Raw genomic sequence first — 24,731 nt, 5'->3', positions numbered from 1 at the left:
TGTGTTAGGATTCTGTTAATGGCACGCAGGTGGTTATTATGCATAACAATCTTTTATTTGCTTCACAGTGGTAAGAACAATAAAAGAAAAGACTACAACATCCACCGCCCCTCCCATTCCTAGCACATGGCCTTAACACCATTCGCAGTCCATCAATCCATATTAAAGGCTCTAAACTGGATAGTCCTTCCTCTTTTCTACTACAAATCCTTCCACAATCTCCAGCACACCTTGTGGAAAAAAGGAGTAGTATTACCAAAACTGTCCAAAACCAGATAGACCTATCAGAGGATTCAGAACCACTGTCAGTAGAACGTCTGGCCTGTCGAGAATCTGTTTGTCAGAAGAGTCAAACAAAGCATTAGTAGGAGTGTATACTGCGGGGAGATAATACTCATCTCCATGCAATTATTAGAATCCTTACTCTTTCTCCCAAGTTAGGATTACACGACTTTCTGTTGCATGCATTGGAGGCTTTATAATATATTATTATACATGTTCAAAGACTTTCCGCCACAGTCCAACAGACTGAAAAGCGTACACAAAAAGCTTACAATGAAATCGATTAAACGTCCTGGCATTAGACCAGTTGGAAAAACAAAGAATGTCATCATGCCAAGCCCTGACCAGAAAACCTTGCCCCCCCCCATTCGAATGAGCCCAGACAGAATAAGACATCATTAATCCATGCCTGAATATAAACAGCTGATCCACGGATACTATGGGCCTCATTACACGGTAGGCGGTAAACCATGGCGCTATTAGCGCCATGGTTCATGCCAGTAATTTACCGGTACCACCTTGGAAGAAAGGGGAATTACCGCCCTATTCCAAGGTTGGGAAGGCAGTAATTCCTCCTTCCTCCATTGCCCTTCCCCATTCCCATTTTTGCCTCATAGGGCATAATGGGAATGGGGAAGGCGCTAATTATGGTACCGCAAATTGTGGTACCGTAATTAGCACCCCGGTCCCTTTGCGGGTTCGTTTTTTAACGCCTGCTAAAAGCAGGCGTTAATGTACCAACCCGCAAAGGGACCTCGTAGTAAGGCGGTAAGGGTTTACCGGTACCGGTAAAATACCGGTACCGGTAAACCCTTACCGCCTACCGTGTAATGAGGCCCTATGACACCCAAGGTCCTGGCCTCTTAAGTACAGAGTCACTGAACAACCCACACATTTGGGGAAAATCCAGGAATGATGGAAAGGAGATAACGGCTGACCCAGATTTAATCCTACAGTGAATGTGAGATCTTTTCCCATCAGGAGGACAAGATCTAACACCCTAATGTCGCCCTAAGGACACTAGATGCATCAACATCACCAATTTGGTGGATAAAGCCTTGAGGGAAAAATCTGGGCTGGGTGGCCAATCCCTCAACATATACAACAGTAAATTAACATTTCAAAGGCAAGAATACTTGGGAGAAGGAGGAGCTGAGATACTCTGATTTCTTTCAACAATCTGCAGATGAGAGGATGTTAGCTCAAAAGGTCATCCCTAGATCAGAGTATGCCTGGAAGTGAGAGCCGATCTCTATTAATTAATAGTCATTAGCACCCTGGTGGGGGGAGCCAGCCAATCAGGAGGCTTGGATCGCGGGCCTAACCTGATGATCTCAACCCACATTCCATGGTGCCTGACGGCTGGTTCCCCCTGCCGCCATCTTCCCCCCAAACCTCTGCCCTCGTTATTAAACATATTTTCTCTCTTCCCAACTCCCCAATTACCTCATTTCGCTGCTCCTTCCTCCCTAGCTCCCAGAGGCCACCATGGAAATGGACGAGGGGCTCCAGTAATAGAATTTTCCTTCTGCGATTGGGACACCGTAAGGAATATATTTAAATTATCCCCGTCCCAGCATTTGGGATGGGTGCTAATGGCCTTACGTACCCGTTCTTGGGCCCTTAATTGGGGCCCTGGTCCGTTACCCCCAGGTGTTGCCCGTGGAACGGATACATAATGCCACAGTAACAAAGGGAAGAATCCAAGCCACCCAAACAAATTTACCACTTATATATTCCTTCTGGCATGAATGGGATACAGACACGCTAGAGCGCACTGGCGTACCCATGCCCTGCAGGCAACATCATACGATCAGATTCTAAAATGGGCCAAGGAATGTTGGTTGTGAGTGTAATTTTACTCCCTAAATGCCCTCAATGCCAGCGTTCCCTAAAACCAATCAGGCTTCCACTGCAGGGACCCCTCTAAGCCTAATGGTTGTGGGTGCTGAAATGGGTTCAACAGAAGATCTGGGAAGAGTTGAAGAAGAAATGGAGGTGCCATGGCCACAAGTGTGACGAAGCAACTTCCGGAGCTCCAGTGGTCCCGGGATGAATATTGGTTTCTAAACCATCAATCAGCCACATACCTCTAGTACACCAGAATGGATGCAAACAGATTGACAAAGCAAGTAAATTATAAACCTCCTTGTCCAATTTTGGTATCATGGATGGAACGGCAGACTTAACTCTGCAAGGTGGTGGATCGTTAGTTAGTTGCAACACAGCAAACATACAATTTTTACCCAATTATAAAAGGGACTGTCCAGTGTCCAGTCAAGGTTGTATACAAATATCTTCTTAATTGTTATTACAACAGACAGTTCACCCTGTAAAGGAACACAGAGGACAGACAGTTTCACGAAGGAAAGGAATGCACTCTCGATGCTGACAGGAGAGTAGTCGGTAAAGCAATTAGTCTTAACTTTTCAAGCTTATTTGGTTTCAGAACCAAGGGAACAAGGGGTTGTAAATGTCAATAGGAGCCTTCGGAGAAGGACCAAGAGGAGAGAACCACAATGTACCTGGTGCTTGAGATGATCTTGATGCTCGACAGTGTCGAGTCAGTTCCAGGACACTTTGCAGCTCCTGTGACAGAATTCCAGGTGGGAAACAACTGCGGGTATAAGGCGGCAGGCAGTTCAGACTGCAGCGTGACAAAAGTCAATGGTGCAACCGGTCACGGTTCGAGGGCTAGACTGCCTCATAAATGTCCTTAAAAGATGGACCCTAGTTGAGACTTGCTGTGGCACTCCTCCTAGCTTCTTCCCATGGCTTTTGTCATCCTTTAAGGCGGACGGCCCAAAGCTGAGAAGAGTGTTTGCAGGCAACGAACTTGTCATTTGGTCAGAGACTCTCTGGCACCTAGGAGAACTTCCTGGGAGAACCTAACAGGGCACACTGTGAACTGGCTGGGTACCGGTTCTGGAGCTGCTGGACGGGTCCTCTGAGGTCGGCATCTCCCTCTGTTCCCTGGGAGGTGTTTATGGGAGGGATCTTGCTTCCATCTTGGAAATCCTGGCCTTCATTCACTGGCGGAAGTTGGCCCAGACATGACATTCACTGCCCTTCTTACAGGGGCGGGAGCTAGATTCAAGTTGACACATAGTTATCAAAGAGTTGTTAGTTTCCTGTCCCTTTTGCTAGCTCTGTGACCAGGCTGCTTCACAGGCTTGGTTTCCCTTAGCTCTCATCAGTATGCGCTGCCAACACTCAGAACTTTGACAATAGAACAGGGCGGATCCATGGTGCCTTTGATATTTAATTAGACTGGACATGGCAGTAGGACGGTGCTGCCTTCCCCCTTCCTGAGATGCTTTGATGTACCTGTGGCTATCACATTCCAGCTAAATTTGACAGGGATACACTTGACTATGTGTTTGTTGTGCGGCGAGCATAGGAAAACGTGTGCAGAGTAGCCGCACACATTTTCTGAGGTTGATCTGCCGTCATTCTATTTCTTCCAACATTTCAAAAAAGCCCAATTCCTCACAACATGCATGCCAACAGATACTAGGGCTGTCTCCTCCAGAGGAGGCTTATGAGTACCAACATCGTGCCGTGCTGGAGGGTGTACATAATCATTTTCAATGGGGAAAGGTGTAGTGCCTTACCAAGAGGATCTGGCCTCCAGCTAAAGTAACCCGCATCTGGAGGCTTAGCCAGGATGCAAAGAGGTCAACCCTGAATAGGTCCAGAGGCTCTGAAGCTGGAGAAACAGAGTGCAGTCTCCAATTGCTCGCATCCACCTACTGGTGAGAGCACCAGTCAGCTGCAAGATTGAGGCATCCCTGTAGATATTCCACTTACACCTTAGTGCAGTGCTGGAGGTAAACATTTCAGAATGAGATGGCCAGGTCATGCCCTAACCCCTTCAACTTTCAGATTCTAAATGAAGACTGGGGAGGTAGTGAAGATAACCCTTGAATGCCATGCCTCTCTGTGCTTTACCCACCAGAGCAATTATTCTCTTGAGTCTGTGGAAAACGAGACCCAATGGCTTAACCTAGATCATGGCTTACTGACTGAATCTTTAGGAGCTGCAGCGTCCTGTAGTGAAGAAGACCTGGGAATATGGCTTGAAAGGATGATGAAAGGAGCCGGTCAACTTGACTAGATGTCTGACCAAAACGACTGACATCCTGAGAGCCCTGTTGTGCTCCCTCTTGATGCATGTTAACTGTCCTAGGGGTTAACCTGCGGGCTACGACTAAAACACTAGAAATAGCATTGTTTGGATATTTCCAGACCTGTTTTCTGTAAATGTATTTGAAAGCACAGTGACTGTAGTAACCAAACGGCTAAATGGGAATGAGCGACCAACACCATTCCGCTCATGATGAGAATATCGTCCAAATAAATAATCAAGCAGACTCCACTGCCCTGAGTAATTCTGGTTCGATCTTGAGCAATTTGATAAAGTAGCAGGGAGCTATGCAAAGCCCAAAAGGAAAGGCAGAGAATTGATGCTATATCCCCACAGACATTGCAAAAAATGTCTGTGAGGCATCATTGTTAGTGGTCCGAGTGTGCCCGTGCAGACTTTAGGGGGCCATGTGTTTGATGAGATGGAGTGCGAGTGTGACATACCTGGTTCGGGTCAGGTTAGAGGCAAGGACACTAGCACGTTGGGCACACACACGCACCGGCCCGCTTATTTTGTAAAGAGTAATTTCTTGTTTATGGGAAGAAAGTATAGGGTGTGTTAATACGCGAAGGCTTCCTACTCTATTTGCCCTCGAGATGTCTCAGAAGGATCCGGAGGAGAGGGATCCTTTGGCCTAGCTTATCTCTGAGGAGGAGGAAGATGAGCCTGCTTTGGAAAATAAATTATGGCAATAGCTTACTGTCCGTGGTCAGTACATTTTAATCATGTTAAATCACTGTTTTATATAGCGCCAAAACAATCAAAAGATAACAACTTCATGGTGCATAAGAGACCAAAATGAGGATGAGATATATGGCTCCTTTAAGGCATCCATTAGAGCAGAAGTCTGCAACTTGAGGCTCTGCTGATGTTTTGACAATGACTCCCATAATCTTCACCATTCACTATGCTGCCTAAGGCTGATGGGGGTTGTAGTCCAAAACATCTGGAGATCCTGATGATAATTTATATAAAAGAAGTGAAGGGGAATGCCTCAGAAATTGACACTTATGTGGCTAGGAACAGTCCGTCCTCTCTAAAGAAGGGTGCTTTGAAACGTTAGGAAAGGGTACATGGTGTCAGTGATATTCTTGGTGTCTCATAGCAATATTATCATGGATGTTGAGGCAACCTGGTCCTGTTTTTCCTTCGTGGAAATTCCAGCCAACCAGTTACAGTTTTTTTTTTTCTGAATCCATTTGGGAACATGTGGATATTTGGGTATCCCTACATATTATCCCCAACAAAAATATTGCTGTACATATGGTCGTTTGACTCGCCATAGGCGATATTTTTGGGGGGGATAATTTGTGGGAGCGGGGGTTGCAGAGTTGTCCCCGCACATTTAAAAATAATGCAGGGGTTGCGGGGGTGTCCCCCGCAGGGTCCATGGCTCAATATCGCAGCAAAAATATGGCGATATTTTTGTATCGCAATATTTCTGCTGGGACATTAACACATGGAACCGATATTTGCCACTCCTGCACTGCCATGGAGGCACAAAGTGGATTCGAATTTCACCAAGGACCTGGGAAATGGTGTTAAATTGTATTCACATTTCAGTTCAGTCAATAGTTTGTCCTTTGATTATTGGCTTGAACATGAACTTGTTTTCTTTCATTTGCAGTCATAATAAGAAACAACCTTTAGGCTCTTCTATCTATAAACTTTAAGGAGAGTTCTCAAGCCTACTGTTGGTTGCACAGTTCCGCCCCTGAGCCTATGCAAATGTTTTGCCCTGGCTTCGCGAAACACTGTAACAGCCAGTCCGTGACCACGTCTTCATTATGCACAAAGTTTACGCTGGCCGATATTGCTGGTGGGGCGTGAATTTTCTTTCCACTTCCTCATCCATGTTTCTTCTTACTCCAGACTCCCTTTCATCGACATGCTATATTTGGGAGACAATGTGTCATTTTGCATAATACCACTTTGTTTTAAAATAAACGCTAGTCAAAGTTCAGAAATCCCCTCAGTGTTTCAAAGTGCAGTAAAAATGATATACATATATTTTATATCTGTTCTGTTTTTACGGTCACAAAGTGCCTGCCTCTTTTTACAACCCTGGAAAAAAGTGAAAAAAATAAAATCTTGCCTGGTCCAGACATGCTGGAAGGTCAGAGCGTGTAGGGAATACTTTATAAAAGTGCTATTGTTGGGCCTCTCGGCTGAGTTATTAAAGGGACAGGGATGTTATTTTATCAAACAAACTCCAGCGAGCCACGCATACGAATATAAATGCAGTGCTCCAGCCAGGAAAATGTTACCTTTTTCCTTCTGGTGCTGACTGTTAGGGAAATTTTCGAATTTACAGTTCTTAAAAGCTTGCATAATGGCTGTTTTTTTTCTATGCGCCAAGAGGCCGCCAGCATGACAGAATGTGGGCCATATACGACCACATAATGGTATATTCTGTTTTGTGTTGTATGTAAGGGAGTAGTGGTCCCAACATTCCTTTGCCTTGTTTCTTTTCTGTCGTAATCTGTTTAAGCTGTTTCAGCCGCATATGTTGCTACGGGATGACCCCCCACCGCCGTGTGCCGTTACTCCCGGCTCATGCGGCAGCATTCGAGATGCACCACTAATGGACGTGAAGGCTACAACCGTGAATTATGAGACATCCATCTATATGACTTGCATTCAAAAGTTTTCCAGAATGCTGCCTTCCCCTATTATTGCGTCGCTCCCATGAAAAGAGAAGTTACATTCCAGTGGTATGACATCAAGGCACAGGAATATGCCATTTCCAAGGCCTCTCCTTTTTCTCCTCAGACCAAAGAGACACAGAAGAGACCGTGTAACCTGCCACATGACCTGCACCATACTTGGCAGTTGACCTGACATTGACAGGTCAACTGACAAGCTTGGCGCAACTCCTTGTCTAGTGGAAGACCCTCCTCTTTGTACTACCAGGGAGCAGTGCCTCACCCGACACTGCGTGTGGAGCATGACGCTGATGCCTGACAGTCCCGCAGCTCCCACTCTCTAGTAGTCATATTTGTGGGACTTGTACTAATGGAAGAAGATGAGAAGCAGTAATACTATCACCTGTTCTACTAACTGGTAGTACATGTAGAAGTATTGCTACTAGTACAATTACTATTAGGCTAGCTGACATACATCTAGTAGTGCTGGAAGTACTAATATTATGATAATTAATTGGAAAAGCCATAGTAGTATTGACGTAGTACTCTTAGTAATAATCTGAGTAGTAATCATGCCAGTACTAATATTGTTGTATTATTGTAGTACAAGTTGTAATATTAATGTAGTTAGCAGTACTACTACTAGTTGTGGTACTGACAGCAGAGCAGTACTGGTACTGAAATAGTAATATTGCTTATAGTAGCACTGGAAGCAGCAGTAGTAATGATACTAGTGCTAGGTCTGTAGTTCATGCCCAGGCCCATATCAAAGTTTGTTTGGGCATGTAAGGTCACAGGTGAAATATTGTGGAAAGGGCCCATGGAGAGATTTCAACAGATCCATAGACAGGATCTAGGCTTCACTCAGTTCAATCTATCCAGCCTGTTACCCATATCAAAAGAACAAGAGTCCCATTACCCCATCCTCTTGATCATAGATGTCCATTGAAGTAGGAATGGAGTGCCACCACTATACCGTACAACCGGAATACATAGATGCTTATTTCACATTATTGCAACAAGGGTGTACTATTGATTCATAATTTCGTACATTGTGCAGTATTTATACTTAATTAAAATGGTATCAGGTAAGTAGTTAACTGAATTAATGCCACTGCTGTTTCCAATATTGTGCCCCCTGACGGAAAGCAAGTGCTCACAGAGGCAGTCTCTACATTCAAATGATGTTGTGGACTTTGAAACACTGGCCTGATGATGGGCTTTGAATATCAGAAATTGGAGTTCATTTCCTCCTCGGGCTATTTATAACAAGTGCCAGATGGGTGAAAAACGACATATTGGGTCTTACTTGTAGCATTTCATAAATGTTGTGCCACCTTTTGTAAACACAACATTATACGGTATATGATATATGTGTGTTTTGGCTTTGAAATTACTATGCACTGAACGGCCTGGCTGTTGCTCAGTAAGTGTCAAACCACATAGGATCAATGACTCTCTAATATATCAGTATATCTGTATGTTTTGTAGGTATTCTCCAAGATCTTCAGCCACGAGGCCCTGGAAAGTTACCTTCCCAAGATCCAGCTAGTTATCCAGGACACATTGAGGATGTGGAGCAGTAACCCTGATCCCATTAATGTCTACTTCGAGGCCCAGAAGTTAACCTTCCGCATGGCCATCCGGGTCCTTCTGGGATTCCGCCTCTCTGATGAGGAACTCAATCAACTCTTCCAGGTCTTTCAACAGTTTGTGGAGAACGTGTTCTCCCTGCCTGTGGACATGCCATTCAGTGGCTACAGAAGGGTAAGTTAAGGTTCAAGTCCTAAAAACAAAGTGGGGGACTCTAGCGTATGCAATGACAAGTGGCGTCACAGGAATTGAACATATTTCGAAATATAGTGAAATGTTCAAATTTTATTAAATTTGCATAGGACAAATAATTATTTGCCAAGGAAACAGATTTTATGATAACGTTGTTGGCTAACACTTTTCATATCTAAGAATCCATACAAAGATGTTCTGTATGGCAGAATGTCAAAATTAGACATTTTCTGGATTCATGTTGAGAGATTATGTGGTCCTGTGGTCTTGTGGCTTAGTTTCTGGCCGCCAAGCTGAGTTATAAGGGTTCGAATGTTAGCCGCAGCACTGTGTAGATCAGTTGGGCGCTACCTATCATACTTTAAAAACAAATCCTATATATATATGGTATATGGTATGCTTTTTATTTCTAAGTGTGTGGGTCTTATCAAAAGCCTTGGCGACTAGTGATGCACTTGTATTTGTTCATAAAAAAAGCGAATACAATCTATTGTGTCCTCATATTTGTATCGAATACAAAACATGTTACAGAAAGGCAGTATAGAGTTATTTGGCCTAAGTCCTAGATGATTTTTGACAACTGGGCCATACCTATTGTTCTGTCCTTTAACGAACAAGGTGCTTTGCCCCGAGGGGCCTTTTTTACTGTGCCTGTTTACATACACAGCACAGCAGATATTTCCATTAGATTTATGAACACCTTATTTCTGCTCCTCACTCCTGAGCTATTGCATGGTCTCAATGTTGTAATTCTCATCTCGATGGTGCTATATTAAAGTATGTTGATGTGTGCATGGACAGTGCACATGACGAACATTCATTACTATTGGGGCACCATTTTGATCAAGACTATTGCACTGTTTCTGGGTCTCTCGAGAGTCCATTTCAACAAATTCTCAAACCTTGTTGTCATTTCGCCTCATTCACCGAATGACCATTTTATAGTCATGCATGCAGTTGCAAAGTTTACATTTTGATTGTTTTCCTCACAGGGAATTCGGGCTCGCGAGACCCTGCAGAAAAGTCTGGAGAAGGCCATTCGAGAGAAATTCCAGAATTCGCAGGGGAAGGACTATGCAGACGCGCTCGATATTTTGATTGAGAGTGGCAAAGAGCATGGCAAGGAGCTGACCATGCAAGAGCTCAAGGTAATCCCGACCTGATGGATATTGTCTTGTTTCTCATTATGTAAAGTTCTGTTATGATATGGCATGTCACTCTTGCCCTTAATCACCACCATGGGGTGGACGGTAGTGGAGACCAGAGGAGAGGTGGGGCAAGATGGTGGGGCTGGTGCTCGCAGTTCCCAGCCTGCTCGGAACGCAGGCTCGGATCCTGGGATTCAGCCTGTGATTCGAGCATACTGATTGACTGCAGCGCTCACCTATGGTGCTCATATAGGTTTCTGTACTTCATGGACATAAATGTCCAACCTACGAAACTTCTGTAAACTTTGGGAATGCAGTATTACAACTATACTGATTCCACAATGTTTGGGTAAGCAGGATCCAACTTCACAATTATCAATAGCTATCTCCATGTCCTGCCTGTGAGATGCAGAATAATGGATGACAAACAAGCTAAAAGTTAATACTGCAACACAGAGACTTTGGGGCTAGTTTGCCCGCTACTGGCAGGGCTCTGACCATTTGGTCACAGGCCTTTGGTCCCTGCGCAATACCTGTTAATCAAGCTAGAATCCAGATCACCATTTTCTCCATTTTCTGAGGCTTCTGGGGAGAATGTTGATTTCATTTACTTTCACCATAAAGTGCAAGCAATACTAGTTCTGGTGATTTCATGATTACATTATGCTTATGGTATTTAACCTCCAACACTAGAAACCACGCCACAATATATGCTCCCAAACAACACTTTTACTTCAGTCCCAACATTTTAAAAAGATGCATGTGGCGGACTGGGGTTTAACCACCCTGCCTACCTAACTGTGGAATGACCTGCCTTTAGTTCTAATACGATTGGAGGACCATCTAACCTTTAGGTGAACTCTGACAACCATGCTCTGCTACTGGTTCTCAAATTGAAAGATGTCCTCCACGCGTTCCTGTCAGTAATTAGTGAAAAGAACATGTAAGGCAGTCAACCACACTCTTAATCTAACTAATAACACAGCATAACAAAACACATGTAAGAAAAGATTAACATTACTGTGACAATAACACCGAGCCGTTGGGCCGAATTAGGTGGTAATGGCCCGAGGCCCAAGTTATAAGTGTGAGTGAAGTGAGGGCGTGAACGATAGGGCCTGGTGCTGTCACCACCCGATCCAGGTGTTAGTGCTATTAGCCCCCTGGGAGTTAAACCCGAAAACCCGAGGTGCTTAGAGCAACCTATTTGTATAAATGAACGAGATATATACATACATTTGCATGGCGGCCCGGGAGGCAGAAGCAGCGGTGGCACCAGAGTACTAAAGTAAGTGGGGTGGGAAAAGGTGGGGGGTACATGCTTGGAGACCGGAGGGGAAGGGGGGTAGAAGGGCGAAGTGGGGGGAAATGGTGGGGTGGATGCTTGCAGCTTCAAGCTTGCTCAGAACACAGACTTGGGTCATGGGATTCAGCCCACTATCTGAGCAAGCTGATTGGCTGTGGCTCCCATCCTGAGTGCTAATAAAGTAAAGATGGTATGTCTGGTCCTAGACAGAAAGTAACAATGTGTTCTGTATAGTACTTAATACCACAGTGACTGCACCTCACAACACTGCAGAGGCCTAGAACCAGCTATCCATTTGCCCTAATGCACTGCCATCAGGCATACATCCTTACCCTGAAAGGTAATTCAAAACCGTAAGCCCAATCGTCAAGTCCCTCTGAATTTCGGTCGAGTGTTTTTTCACCCAGTAGCACAAGATTCCCTATGAACTTAGTAGCCAATAAGTTAAAGGGAATATCTTACCCCAGGAAAATAAATCTATTAAACATTCCAGGTTTTCCCACCCGTCTCATCTCCATGGATTTTATCAACTTTTGGAAACGCCGGGTAGGAGAGAGTTACCCTCAGACATCACCGGTGATGGTGAACCAGCCTTTGCTGCAGCCACCAAATATTCCTAAAGACCCTTTCGCAGTTTATGGAAGATGCAGGCAAACATTTTGCTAGCACTGACAATAGCCTCACATTGACATGTATATGCAGGATGGTGGGCAAAGTCAATGATACACAAGGCTTTGATTATTTACATACAACTCGAGGGAACGATTAGTGTTTTATTAACAAGAGTGACACTTCCCAATAATTGTGTAAAGCCCTTCTCTCTATGTAGTATTGATTATGAGAAAATATATAACAAGGTAGAGTTATAAACAACAGCACTTTCAAAAGTCAGTTAATACTTCCAAAACATGTACAGTTTATTCATAGTCCATAGACAACAAATAGACACAGTAAAACATTTTTTTTTAAATAAAAATAAAGTGCTAGTGACACAGAAAAAAGGCTAATGATCTAATAGCAGCAATTCAATACTGATATAATGATAATATCAGTTTACTTCAAATTAAGGATTCGCTTAACATTTAGAAATTAAGTATGATCAACAAGGATCTTAATACAAATCTAGTATATCGAATTACTAGTATTATGCCTCGACATGTTTCAGTTCTCTATCTTTCTTCTCAATCTTTCTTCAGGAGGGCTTCTCAATTGGTCACTTGAACTTTATGGTTTAATCTAAGATCATCTTTCCAAAAAGTGCAATAGAATGCGCTTTTGTAATGGTAGTGCTCGTGTTCGCATTGTTGTAGTCTAGGTGGACTACTGGGTTCTTCTACAATTCTCTAGTAGCACTTCTTTCCATAGCTGGATGCAATAGTCTCTTAGTGATGACTGGAGGAATATGGTGCCCCAAAGTGATATAATCATGGCCGCCAACTTCAGATGGTGAACGAAGATCGCTCAGTATACGTGATGGGAAGTTGATTCGGCCCATGGAAAAATCGGCCAACGGGTATTGTATCCAGGAACTGAACTCCTCAAGTTGAAAAATTCTTGAAAACTTCTTCGTTCACCATCTGAAGTTGGCGGCCATGATTATATAACGTTGAGATTTCCACACTAAGTTGTGATCCAGACTAGATCACTTTGAAAATATACCTATCTCCATCTTTCCATCGGGACAGGCTATGGAGGAGCTATGGTGCATGCTTGAGCATCCATTTAATTTAAACAATTAAATTAAATGGTGGTTTAGAAAAGCCATGTTAAGAGATAACGCAAGATCAGTGTTTATATATTGTAACATTTTATTACGTTTAAAGTTTTTATTGTAAAAGAGAAATAAAACTTGCTAATGTGATGATACAAAGAGTTCTAAGTCTGGGTAATATATGGTCACATATTTCACTGTGAATAATACAACATTAGTGAAACAAAGGTGGTTGACAGTAAGTTGAAAAACAGGATACAGGGGTAGTCTTTGTTTCACATTTTTCTAATATATTGTTCCCACTCTGTTACAACACGCCCCCCCGACACCAAACAATATAGAGCGTGACCTATCTTATATACTATCAAATTAAATGGAGACAAAACTGAGGTGATGGTGGTGGGTTGTCCAACCAATCCCACACTTTGGGTGTCCTCCTTCTGGACCGTATCTCTGGGTCTCTTACCGGCTCCGGTCAGCAAAAAGAAAAATCTGGGGGTTATTCTCTCAGCTGCTCTGACTATGGACAAACAGGTTGCAGCCGTCTGCCAAGCTGGTCACTTCCAGCTAAGAGTTCTTAAGAAGGTTTTGCTGTGATCTCAGCCTCACTACATCCACCAGGGTGGCTGCCATGGTGCTATCACGATTAGATTACTGCAACTCCTTATATCTGGCTCAACCTAAGGTCCAGATTCAACGATTGCAACGTTTGCAGGATCTAGTTGCTCGGGTCGCAACTGGCTCTCCTTTTGCCGCACATATAACTCCTGTGATTCGAGCCCTCAACTGGTTTCGGGTGGTCCAAAGGATTGAATTGAAGGCTTTGTGTATAGGCCATCGCACCCTCCATGGTCAGGGCGCTGAATACCTTCAAGCTAAGTTTACCTGGTACCTTCCAAGCCGTAACATTCGCTCGGCCTCGCTTAGTGTTTAGTGGTACCGAGGTATAAACGGGCCCGAGTTGGCGGTCGGGCATTTTCCAAAGCTGCGGCAGCTCTATGGAATAACCTCCCACTACCCACAAAGAAAACATCGAACTATCTAGCCTTTAGAAAGGCTGTTAAAGTGACTGCAGTAACAAATCCAACTAAGGCACACACAGACTGTCCACCTTTTAGCAGACCACAGTGCCAGAAAAATACAAAAGGAAGGAAAGATACCACTTCACTGTGTTCATACACTTTTGTTATCTATTAATATACATATTAATACTTATTGTTCCACTAGGTGTTGGAAAAGTAATTCCCGGGAGCCAGAACCCCAAACGAATGGCTTTTTTTGGGAACATTTCATTGAACAGGCTCTTCAGGTTCCAGTTTACTCGTGGAAGATTTGGAGTCTTCCCATTGCTTATGGAGATGGAAACTGTTGCACTGTTGTGTACGTCTTCTACTTTTGACACAGCTAGGTGAATCAATCGTTTTCCGGAAGGTCACAGGTTAAAACCACTAATAACCACTGTTTTGGTGTGACCTGTTTTCTGATAAAAAGATAAAGTACACCTTGACATTTTTCCCCATTCATTCGCCCAAGCTGTTCACAACGGCTTTCAGAAAAAAACACTCCGAAATTCCCCTCGATCTCAACTCATTAGCGAGATGTCGTTTTCTGGTGCTCGGATTATGAAGAGTGAAATTGGATAGAATGGGACTTGGCGGCAATTAACATCGCTCCTGGCTGTCAGCCTCTCATCTGTCTTGTGCTCAAAGGCTCCCTCTGGTGGCACTTCAACACATGAGCTTGCTTTTCGAATCACGCCCTTGCAATCGTGTTCTAAGAGGCTAATTTCCGTTTAAGACTGTGTGTACACCATGGCAGTGCTTTACAGTGATATCGCGTGTTTCCAGTCTAGAGCCACTCTCGGTGATGCTTAGCCATGCGCCTTGCTATCTATGTAATGTGCTTTACAGAGTTTGGTAGAGTGGTGCTAGACTCTTTTCACCCATTCTGCTTTAGAGGAGGTACAATGGTTTAAATGCATAGGATCTGGGGGACTCGTTTTAATCTCCAGTTTTAAGTTGCTTGTGAAGGGCCACAGGCATTGTGTGTTGGTAGATAATTCTAAGAAAGGGCGTGAAAGCTTACGCCCCCCATCCTCCAACCCTCATTGGTCAGCGATACGGTTGGCTTTACACGCCTGTGCTTTAAATGTGACATGCTATGATATTCGGTGGAATTTTGCCTGACCCTTGAATGCATTAAAAGGGGGTACGGTGGGTAGTATGACCTTTCAGGCTGACCCTTGAATGCTTTATAAAGGGCTACGGTGGTAGTATGACCTTTCAGGCTGACCCTTGAATGCATTATAAGGGGGTACGGCGGGTAGTATGACCTTTCAGGCTGACCCTGGAATGCATTATAAGGGGGTACGGCGGGTAGTATGACCTTTCAGACTGACCCTGGAATGCATTACAAGGGGGTACAGCGGGTAGTATGACCTTTCAGTCTGACCCTGGAATGCATTATAAGGGGGTACGGCGGGTAGTATGACCTTTCAGGATGACCCTTGAATGCATTATAAGGGGGTACGGCGGGTAGTATGACCTTTCAGGCTGACCCTTGAATGCATTATAAGGGGGTACGGCGGGTAGTATGACCTTTCAGGCTGACCCTTGAATGCATTATAAGGGGGTACAGCGGGTAGTATGACCTTTCAGGCTGACCCTTGAATGCATTATAAGGGGGTACGCTGGGTAGTATGACCTTTCAGGCTGACCCTTGAATGCATTATAAGGGGGTACAGCGGGTAGTATGACCTTTCAGGCTGACCCTTGAATGCATTATAAGGGGGTACGGCGGGTAGTATGACCTTTCAGGCTGACCTTTGAATGCATTATAAGGGGGTACGGCGGGTAGTATGACCTTTCAGGCTGACCCTGGAATGCATTATAAGGGGGTACGGCGGGTAGTATGACCTTTCAGACTGACCCTGGAATGCATTACAAGGGGGTACAGCGGGTAGTATGACCTTTCAGGCTGACCCTGGAATGCATTACAAGGGGGTACAGCGGGTAGTATGACCTTTCAGGATGACCCTTGAATGCATTATAAGGGGGTACAGCGGGTAGTATGACCTTTCAGGCTGACCCTTGAATGCATTATACGGGGCTACGCTGGGTAGTATGATCTTTCAGGCTGATCCTGGAATGCATTACAAGGGGGTACAGCGGGTAGTATGACCTTTCAGGCTGACCCTGGAATGCATTATAAGGGGGTACAGCGGGTAGTATGATCATGCTGACCCTTGATTGCATTATAAGGGGGTACGGCGGGTAGTATGACCTTTCAGACTGACCCTGGAATGCATTACAAGGTGGTACAGCGGGTAGTATGACCTTTCAGGCTGACCCTGGAATGCATTATAAGGGGGTACAGCGGGTAGTATGACCTTTCAGGCTGACCCTTGAATGCATTATAAGGGGGTACAGCGGGTAGTATGACCTTTCAGGCTGACCCTTGAATGCATTATACGGGGCTACGCTGGGTAGTATGATCTTTCAGGCTGATCCTTCAATGCATTAAGAGAGGGTTCCGGTGGGTAGTATAACCTTTCAGACTGACCCTTGAATGCATTATAAGGGGGTACGCTGGGTAGTATGTTCATGCTGACCCTTGATTGCATTATAAGGGGGTACGGCGGATAGTATGACCTTTCAGGCTGACCCTTGAATGCATTATAAGGGGGTACGGTGGGTAGTATGACCTTTCAGGCTGACCCTTGAATGCTTTATACGGGGCTACGGTGGTAGTATGACCTTTCAGGCTGACCCTTGAATGCATTATAAGGGGGTACGGCGGGTAGTATGACCTTTCAGGCTGACCCTTGAATGCATTATAAGGGGGTATGGCGGGTAGTATGACCTTTCAGGCTGACCCTTGAATGCATTATAAGGGGGTACGGCGGGTAGTATGACCTTTCAGACTGACCCTTGAATGCTTTATATGGGGCTACGGTGGTAGTATGACCTTTTAGGCTGACCCTTGAATGCATTATACGGGGCTACGCTGGGTAGTATGATCTTTCAGGCTGATCCTTCAATGCATTAAGAGAGGGTTCCGGTGGGTAGTATAACCTTTCAGGCTGACCCTTGAATGCATTATAAGGGGGTACGCTGGGTAGTATGTTCAGGCTGACCCTTGATTGCATTATAAGGGGGTACGGCCGGTAGTATGACCTTTCAGGCTGACCCTTGAATGCTTTATACGGGGCTACGTGGTAGTATGACCTTTCAGGCTGACCCTTGAATGCATTATAAGGGGGTACGGCGGGTAGTATGACCTTTCAGACTGACCCTTGAATGCATTACAAGGGGGTACAGCGGGTAGTATGACCTTTCAGGCTGACCCTTGAATGTATTATAAGGGGGTACAGCGGGTAGTATGACCTTTCAGGCTGACCCTTGAATGCATTATAAGGGGGTACAGCGGGTAGTATGACCTTTCAGGCTGACCCTTGAATGCATTATAAGGGGGTACAGCGGGTAGTATGACCTTTCAGGCTGACCCTTGAATGCATTATAAGGGGGTATGGCGGGTAGTATGACCTTTCAGGCTGACCCTTGAATGCTTTATATGGGGCTATGGTGGTAGTATGACCTTTCAGGCTGACCCTTGAATGCATTATAAGGGGGTACGGCGGGTAGTATGACCTTTCAGGCTGACCCTGGAATGCATTATACGGGGCTACGCTGGGTAGTATGACCTTTCAGGCTGATCCTTCAATGCATTAAGAGAGGGTTCTGGTGGGTAGTATAACCTTTCAGGCTGACCCTTGAATGCATTATAAGGGGGTACGCTGGGTAGTATGTTCAGGCTGACCCTTGATTGCATTATACGGGGCTAAGGTTGGTAGTATGACCTTTCAGGCTGACCCTTGAATGCTTTATACGGGGCTACGGTGGTAGTATGACCTTTCAGGCTGACCCTTGAATGCATTATAAGGGGGTACAGCGGGTAGTATGACCTTTCAGGCTGACCCTTGAATGCATTATAAGGGGGTACAGCGGGTAGTATGACCTTTCAGGCTGACCCTTGAATGCATTATAAGGGGGTACAGCGGGTGCCACTTATATGCGCACAGGGCAGTTGGATTATTTCAAACTACCTACAATGTGACAATCAGGAGTAGTGTGGGATCGGGCACTCCGGCCACCATTTCGGTGGCTTTTGTCTTTCCACCTGAGTTTACTGACACTGGCATAAATCATTAGCAGTTTTTATCTTATGCACGGAACTAACTTTAACAATTACATTCACAACTTGTTCTAACACAGGTCCTGATTCGCACAGCCTTGCGATTTTTCCATTCCAAAATACTGCGTGAATCAGGCCCATAATGTTTTTTGATTAGCAGGGAGCTGACCTATGCACTTTGCACCGTTTCTAAACAAAAACTCTAACTTAATGCCACACCCAAGGCAACCCTTGTTGCAAATATGAGTGTGACTAGCAACAGCAGGAATTACATAATGCTTTGAAAGGGATTAGTCATACTTCAGGATCCATACTGAAATACCTTGTCTATGTCGGTAAACAGGCTCCAGGCGGCATGAAGTCTTTCAAGGCTTATTTCTTCTTCATGTGGCACTGGGTGCTTTGTAATCATTACAGTTTTTGGTTTAGACACAGGTAAATTGGACCACTCCACCACATGGGACTTTCCTTTCATTCCCCTCAACATAGTGCCGGACTTTGTTACAGTATTCTGGTCAACCTCTGACGTACTTCACCCATCTCTGCACGTTGCCTGCGTGTGGTTGGCTCTCCATGAAACAGCAGAACATTTTGGAATTCTTAATCGCAGTCTGCAGAGACATCCATGCACCCACTTCTACCCGCAGTAGCTAACTCTATCTTCCTTTCTCTTCTCTGCTTTTTCCAGCTGCCCTGCTTCACGCAATCTCGCCTCGCTGTTCCACAATCATATGGCATCTAAGCGAGGCAACACCTATCATAAGGTCGGCTCCTGAGACCCACAGTGGCCTTTTCCCCCTCGACCTCAAACTCATCTGCCATTTGTACATATTTATACAAAAAATGCAATTCATTCTGCTGCTACTCTGTCATGTTAGCATTATCCTAAGCAACAATGACCGCCCCAGTGGTCTACCAAGCTATTAGCACATAGTGGAATTGGCAATAGATGTTTTGGAGTTTGGGTGACAGTGAAGTTAAAACGTTACTTTAGTAATGAGTAAAGTAAATAGACAAACTGAGTTTAGTATGTTAAATGTGGATTTATCTTTGTATTGTATTGTTTAAATAACAAGGTTGTCTTCATAAATTAAGTATTTTATTAACAAACCTGGTTTAACTTGAGTGGTTTTAGCATGAGCATGAATGAAGTGTTATGTACAAGTAAACAGGTTATCTATAATAAAGTGAAAGCATATTGCCATGTTTTAGCTGTCTCTATGATGTTGCCGTGAAAAAATAAGATCCTCCCTGAAGGGAAGAGTCTTGTTAAACGAACATGTACCTGGCAATAGCATTGTTATTTCCCTATCTGCTTTTGAAGTCACAATGTTCAGAATACAGTCAATCCCACGAGTCATTGACTTCTTTCTGAATATTCTGATTGGTTGAGAGTAGGTCAATAACGATCTCCATGTGCTTATAGTATGCATGCATTTAAAGACTTTCAGGTCCCAAATCAGCCTGCTCTGGGATTTTGTATACCTCTTGCCATTAAAACACTCCCTTCAACTCCCTGGGAATCCTGTCTTGTGTGGTTGCTATAGAGAAATCTGCTGTATTTATCGCTTCCTGTAGTCTGTTATTACGGTGGCAGAGCTGGAGGTAGCCTTGCATTAAAGACGAAAGAGGAAAATGGCACCCTAGGTTTGGGCTGTGACATTTCCGTTGTGGCTCATCCATTTTAAAACGTAAATAAAGCTTCATTACTCAACTTTCTTTAGCACCAACTTTGCTTTTGGAGTTACCAACTCAACTCAGGTTTCTGCAATAGTCCTGGACAAGTAATCCTCAGAAATGAAAGTGTACGCATTGACTGCCTCTCCATTGCACTATAGAAATGCCTGGTCTTGTTAGGCGGGGTATTTACAGGCTAACATAATCCACTTGTTGCTCATCAAAAGCATACAAATGTCACTTTACGGAGGAGGGTTAGAAACAAATCCAGTGACATCATGTGGTGGTGGTGATGATGAGGGTGGGATAACTGTTCTAGGAGTCAGTCAACACAGGCCACTTGGATGCCAGCAAACAGCCTACAGAGGTCTAGGTTTTATTACAATGGATTTGGCGCTCGGCAAACTTCACAAGTGAGATTTAATCAAAGAGAGATGAGCAGCTGGAACTAACTGTATGACTGGAAAAAACGCCAATCACAGATTAAATCTATAGTGACCAGCCGGTCTGATGCATGATTCTGTACTGGTGACCTCACGACCTAAATGGTCATTAACTGTTGGGAAGCCTGAGTGCTGTAAAAATACTGATGTCACAGTAGTTAATAATGCCTAGTTTATGAGACCTCCAGCTTGAATGCCCTGGACCATCATACCCAGCTTTGGCGCAGCGCCAAGATGCACCTTGCTGGCAAACATTGCACTCAACAAATACTAATACTCATAATAATAACAAATGGAGGAACCAATTCCTGCTGCCACCATTTCCATTGTCCTCTGTATGGATCTGTTAGAAGGAAAGGGCACAAAAGAGCATCCTCCAGTAACAGGGCATCAAGCTATTCAGTCTTAATAGCACTAGACCCCCCTACCTGCTCTGTCACCATTATTTGCAATCCTATTGTTATTTTGCATTTATGAAGCAATACATTCTAATAGTATCCAAACGCTTTTGCTATCTTGGTATTGTTTGTTGCTCACTACATTTTTGTGTTAGAAAATATGGCTTTTGTCTTTGGATGACACACTATATTTTAAGAAAGCTGACCGAGGTAAATTATATAAATTGGTCACTATGTGGAATGTACTGGCTAAATTCTTGTTTGTTGTAACCACAAGTCTAACAAAAAAAATCCCTGCTTCCTAAGTCACGGGCTTGTGTGAACCTTTGCAAATCACTATCTCGCTGTGCTTCATTTCCTTTGATGACATTTGGAGTACTATATTTAAAAAGTAGTCTAAACTACGAGGAGTCATATCATTTATTAGGCATTTTGTATGTTAATGTAGTCTATTTTCCATTCTTTTTTTGTTGTTGACTGAAATTCTCGTTTGTCCGGTCTTGCTTATCCTGTGTCTTTTTTTACATTCTCAACCATTTCAGGATGGCACTTTGGAGTTGATTTTTGCTGCCTATGCTACAACAGCCAGCTCCAGCACCTCACTCATAATGCAGTTCTTGAAGCATCCTGCTGTCTTCGAAAAGCTGCGGGAGGAACTCCGGGGCAACGGTATCCTCCACAATGGATGCATCTGTGACGGAGCGTTCCGGGTAGACAACATCAGCAGCCTCCATTACTTGGACTGTGTGATCAAGGAAGTCCTCCGGCTCTTTAGTCCGATATCCGGAGGCTACAGAACAGTGCTACAAACCTTCGAGCTAGATGTGAGTATTCTTAATAAGGACTTCAGAACCAATGCAGCCAACTGCCTAGAATAATGTTTACCCACAAGTTGCTCAGGAATTTTATAACAAATTAGTCTAACCACACCAAATTATTAAAAATCATGACAGTTACAATAAACCACCAGCACAACAACGCATTTGAAAGAAAACAATACAATCGGAAAAGAAAAAAACGTAAGAACAGAATATAATTGAGTAATACAAGTGAAAGCTGATCAAAACAGTGATATACTGTTACAGGAATGGCCACTAACCAAAATCCATGCTCGACTAGTAACACAGAAGAAAACTAGGAAAGGCCAAGAAAAAAATCATTTTTAAGATTTTCTGAAAGCCACAGCGGAGGAAAGAGACAGGTTTCAGTGGGTGAGCATTACAATAAAAAAGAACTCCTTTGGAAAGGAGGTAAAGAGTAGAGGGAATGCCGGGTTGAAAATATGGCCTAGTAGTTAAGATATGTAATAAGGAACAAGAGAGAGCTGATTTCCTCAATTGACCAACTAGTGTTATTCAGCCCAACTGAGTTCACTTTCTAGGCCCTCAAACCTTTACCTGGCAAACGTTGGAACCATTAGAAAGACATGTTTCCATAGGAGAAAATGCTGCAGTGTTTTACAAATAAGTGGTACTTGAGTATACGTTAAATGAGAGGGTGCTTGTAAGTGAGACCAGACAGGACACAGTGACACCGTTTCCGACTGTTAAAAGCAAGTGGCCTGCTACTAATCAGAGGCTATAGAAGAACCCCATATAGCCCAGAGATGTGAAGAGAAGCTCAGAAGATCAGAATTTCTAAGGTTTGCAATGCTCGGAAAGCTCTTGTTGCATTTTCGAAGCCTCGCTTGTGTATTATTTTCATGTATCCACCTGTCCAACCTTTTTATATAGAATACACCATGGGGATTAATCTGCTTGTAAGCACTCTCGATTTAGGCAGCTGATGAAGAAAATCTGATTTGCCCAAGAGACCTGCCACTTTGGCCAAATGGAGATGCTCGGATTAATACCCCACCATTATACACACACCCATAGTTACACACTCATTCACAAGCACCCATAGTTATATAGTTATACACTCATTCTCCCTCTGCCTCAATCCCTATTATCTACCGAACTTGTTTTTTTAAAATTTAATTTCTTATTAACTCCTATTCTTTTACTCCTCCATAGACTACGGTCTAGTATTAACTGAGCGCGGGCACAGCACGTCAATATCTTACCTAAGGCATTGGCACGTTAAGATCACTGAGTTATTTTTAAGTTATTGTTGGTATAGTATAAATGTACATAACATAACATAAAGGAAACGGATAGCTGGAGAATAGAGTAGACTACATAGACCTTGCAAGGCTCAGGCACCACCAATTTATAAGTTAACAAAAAAGTTCTTTAAACATTTAACCCATATTAAAAATATATATGTTTTTATCTGACCACTGGAAGAACGAAGTAGCATAGCTTAAGTATGTTACTAATTGCACCTGACCAGGACCAGCTAGCTATCCAGGTTGGACTTCTCCAAGCCCGTATCTCAATGGTATTGCCAGTGGTTTAGATTAATTTGAAACCTTCCACCCATCACTTTTGTGGTCAGTTTGTTTCTCCTTGTGAGAGAGGGTATGCCCAGACGTGGGTCCCTTGCTCGCTGCGCCACAGGGAACCAGGCTGCACCTCACTGAGGAAGTCCAACAAGGCCGAAACATGTCTGGGGTTGCTTGGTTTTCTGTGCAGAGGGGACTTGGCCTAGCAGTTCGGGCTGTGCTGCTACCTTCGGTGGCGGCAGCTGCTGACTGATTTGCACATGGCTGGTCCCCTTTTGCAATGGCGTAGATGGGCTAAAATACGGTGGTGTGGAAGGTTGCCCAGAGCAATTGCCAGTGGTTTAGATTAATTCGAAACCTTCCACTCATCACTTTTGTGGTCAGTTCGTATTTCAATGGCAACAGCTTTCATGACAGTGAACTGCTTTGTGAGTCCATCCTTCTCAGCCTTTGACCTCTCATTCACACTCATTCTTCCACCAGATCCCTGTAGGAGTCAATGTTCTGTACAGATATTTTTGCTATAAAATTGCCCCGTACAACTTAGTGTTAATCAGAACACAAACCTCTGTGAAATTAGAATCTGACGTGAAATGGTGGGCTACGGAGAGACAAGCTAAAATAACTCTGGCAGGCTGACATCTCAACGCTGGAGTTCCCAACTCCTAATGATGTGGCTGAAGCTAGCATATTTGGCTGTGTGCCTTCCATGCTAGAGGAATTCTTTTCTATCCCAGCACGCCTCTTCCTAGTTCATCCAGCTCCAGAAGTGAGATCCAATCTAAATTCCTGCTCAAACATCCAGCCAAGTCATACATGCTGCCATTTTGGCAGGAGAGCTGGAGGAGCCTGAGGTTTGGCCCCATGCACAACCATGCTGGGGTGGGAGGGAGCCTGAGGCTTGCTACATTGGAGCAATTGATCATACCTCCTTGTTTTGTGTCCTACCTTATAGTGATTATTGGCAGTGGATAAATGGAATATCCAGTGATATTAAAGAATTGAAAACAACGAAATACATTTTAAACGAACCCTAAATACTGAAAAATACCAAGTTCTAAGTAAAACAGATGTATGGGGGTTTGGTAAAGGATTAAAACGGGTGGGGAGGGTGTTGGGGTGGGGTTATCAACTGAGGGAATGGGGGACTTGGGAGGGGACTGATTTAGGATCATTACAAATGTTTTCGTTATTTCATTTTTCGTTAAAATCACAGTGATCCAACACATGAAGACTACATGTTAGTCAGCCCATACTTTGCTGTGCCTTCTATTAATGGTAATTTGAGGAAAAGAGGGTGGGAAATAGCTATCCATTCATCCCTCTTTCCCTCCAGCCGCCCATAGAGAATTATTTCCTTACCTAAGTAAGAACATTAACAGGCCAGACAGCGACATTAAGCATCATTTGTTTTCAAGCTGGAGAAATGTTATCTCATCAAACCTGTGTGGTAATGTACAAATGGAGAGAAATATTTTACTGTAATCATAGAGCTTATGCACTTTTAACAAAATGCAGAAAGCAATAATTTGTCCTTGAGATAGCGGGGTTAAAATGAGGTAAAGAAAAAATGTAAATTATAAACAGCATATTATCATAGAGATTAATAA

The 24,731-nt window shown here is 43.8% G+C and overlaps 1 protein-coding gene across 1 annotated transcript in view; it reads left to right on the top strand.

Annotated features, from left to right (window-relative positions):
• CYP26B1 (cytochrome P450 family 26 subfamily B member 1) overlaps positions 1-24,731 on the top strand; it is a 131,579-nt gene that overhangs the window by 97,281 nt on the left and 9,567 nt on the right. Inside the window, exons 3-5 of the mRNA XM_069632298.1 lie at positions 8,566-8,841; positions 9,852-10,007; positions 21,278-21,559. Of these exons, the coding sequence (XP_069488399.1) occupies positions 8,566-8,841; positions 9,852-10,007; positions 21,278-21,559 (714 nt within the window). The remainder of the gene's footprint in view (positions 1-8,565; positions 8,842-9,851; positions 10,008-21,277; positions 21,560-24,731) is intronic.

The sequence above is a fragment of the Ambystoma mexicanum genome, chromosome 6q (genome assembly GCF_040938575.1).
Source record: "Ambystoma mexicanum isolate Mex_15411 chromosome 6q, UKY_AmexF1_1, whole genome shotgun sequence".
NCBI classification, from domain to species: domain Eukaryota; kingdom Metazoa; phylum Chordata; class Amphibia; order Caudata; family Ambystomatidae; genus Ambystoma; species Ambystoma mexicanum.
This window is presented reverse-complemented; position numbering and strand designations above follow the sequence as displayed.